Below are 2,281 nucleotides of genomic sequence, written 5' to 3'. Positions count from 1 at the left end.
TGGGAAAATTTGGGAAAATTTGGGAAAATCTGGGAATCTTGGGCTCGGCTGTTTCCAGCTGAGCCTTTCCCTTTCATCCCTTTCCCAACTTTTCCCGAGGATTTTTGGGATGGGCCCAGCCGGGATCGCTGCCAAGGGAGGGGAATCGATCCAAGGAAAATCAAAACCCTTGGATTGGATCCCAGGGATTCCATTCCCAGGAATTCCGGTCGTTCCCGGTGTTTTCCAGGCCATGTCCCTGCCGGGAATTCTGGGATCGCTGCTCCAAGAGGAGGAAAAATTCTCCTCGTGCCTGGCCCGGCTCGACGCCCTCATCCTCAAACCTCTGCTCCAGACAGGTAAATCCAGGGAATTTTTGTCTGGAATTCCCACTGAGAAATGTTTTTTGGGAATGTTTTCCCTAAAATCGGGAAGCCCAAGCTGGGGGTTGTGTTTTTTTGGGATGAATCCGTGGAGAATTCATTCATAAATCCCTAAAATTTGGCTCCTCCTCTTTCCCTGCTCCCGTTCCAGGCTGATCCCGGCTGGGAAAATTCCTGGGAATGGAATCCAGGGAATCCAAACAGCTCCGAAATCCAGGGAAATTCCTGGAGCCATTCCAGGAATTCTCTTGAGGATGATTCCAAGAAAACTGGAAAATTCCTTGGGAAAAAGATGGGAATTTTCCCTCTGGAGCACCGGGATGAGCTCCCAGAGAGTTTGGGATGGATTTTATCCCATTCCAGCAAAACCAACTCCAGGAACAGGGAAAATTCCCAGATTTTCCCCTTTTTCAGATCCGTTTTCCCGGGGTTTTTTTGCTCCCCACTTCCCCAAATTATGGAATTTCTTCCTTGGAATTTCCCCTTTTCCCTTTTTTTTTAATCAGAGGCCACATTCCATGAATTTCTTTGGGAATCACGGCATTCCCATGGCATTTTTCCCTATTTTTTTCCCTCCCAGAGCCCAACGATCCGAAGGAAAAAGAGAATTTCCAGCTCCTGGTGCTGCTCAACGATCGCTTCCAAGCCCTCTGGAATTTCACGGAGGAGAATTCCCGGATCCTGAGGGGCTCCGATTCCGGCTGTATCCAGGATTTTTACATCCTCTGGAAAGGAGATCTCTTCCTCAGCCTGTCCATCCAGTGAGAGCAGGAATTATTTATTATTATTATTATTATTATTATTATTATTATTATTATTATTATTATTATTATTACTATTATTATTATTATTNAAATATAAAATATAAAATATAAAATAATATAAAATATAAAATATAAAATACAAAATACAAACTAAAAAAGAAATAAATATAAAATATAAAAGATAAAATACAAAAGAAATAAATATAAAATATAAAATATAAATAAAATAAATCGAATAGAATAGAAATAAAATAAAATAATAAAAATAGAAAATAAAAAATAGAAATGAAATAAATAAAATAGAAAATATAAAATAAAGATAAAAATAAAATAAAGATAAAAAAAAATAACGATAAAAATAAAATAAAATAAAATAAAATAACGATAAAAATAAAATAAAATAAAATAAAATAAAATAAAATAAAAATGAAATGAAATAACTGAATTAATTAAAATCTAATTTCCTGCTGATTTAATGAACAAAACGGGACCAATTTAATCAATCAAATCCCAAACACCCCCCAGGAACTCATTCAAATATTAATTATTAATTATTAATTATCGTGAATATTAAATATTAAACATTAAATATTCAAAATTAAGTATTAAGTATTAAATATTAATATTAAATATTAAATATTAAATATTAAATATTAAATGTTAAAAATTTAATATTAATATTAAATATTAATATCATCAATAACCACGGCTCCCCAGGAGCTGATCCCAGACAAAAAAACTTCCTGGAATTTCCTGGAAAACCGGGATTGGGGACTCCGGAATTCCATGGAAAACCAGGATCAGGGGCTCTGGAATTCCATGAAAAACCGGGATCGGGGGCTCAGGATTTTGGAAAGAGGCTGAGGAAAGGCCGGGTTTAAATTCCCATCTCAGTTTTAGGCCTGGCTTAAAATTGAGGGAAAATCCCCAAATTCTTGGAATGTGCAGCCGCTCCGTGGGATTCCTGCATTCCCAAAAGGCAAAAAAAATGGGAATATTTGGCAATCCGGGTGGGATTATCCCAAAAATCCTGCCCTGAAGGGGTTTTGGGTGGAAAAAAGGTGGGAATTCCAGAGAAATTTGGGGATAAAGGCGGGAATTTGGAGATTGGTGATTCCAGAGGGGGAGGATTTTTGGGAATGGGAGCGGGAAAAA

General features: G+C 37.0%; 1 protein-coding gene across 1 annotated transcript in view; it reads left to right on the top strand.

The window, feature by feature from the left end:
• Nucleotides 1–6: 6 nt before the first annotated feature.
• LOC107199194 (ALS2 C-terminal-like protein) overlaps nucleotides 7–2,281 on the top strand; it is a gene marked incomplete at its 3' end in the record, with an annotated part of 25,794 nt that continues 23,519 nt past the window's right edge. Inside the window, 2 exon segments of the mRNA XM_033511701.1 lie at nucleotides 7–338; nucleotides 943–1,123. Of these exon segments, the coding sequence (XP_033367592.1) occupies nucleotides 110–338; nucleotides 943–1,123 (410 nt within the window).

The sequence above is a fragment of the Parus major genome, unplaced genomic scaffold (genome assembly GCF_001522545.3).
Source record: "Parus major isolate Abel unplaced genomic scaffold, Parus_major1.1 Scaffold488, whole genome shotgun sequence".
NCBI lineage: Eukaryota > Metazoa > Chordata > Aves > Passeriformes > Paridae > Parus > Parus major.
Note: the sequence above shows the minus strand (reverse complement) of the source record. Positions and strands in the feature narration are given on the sequence as shown.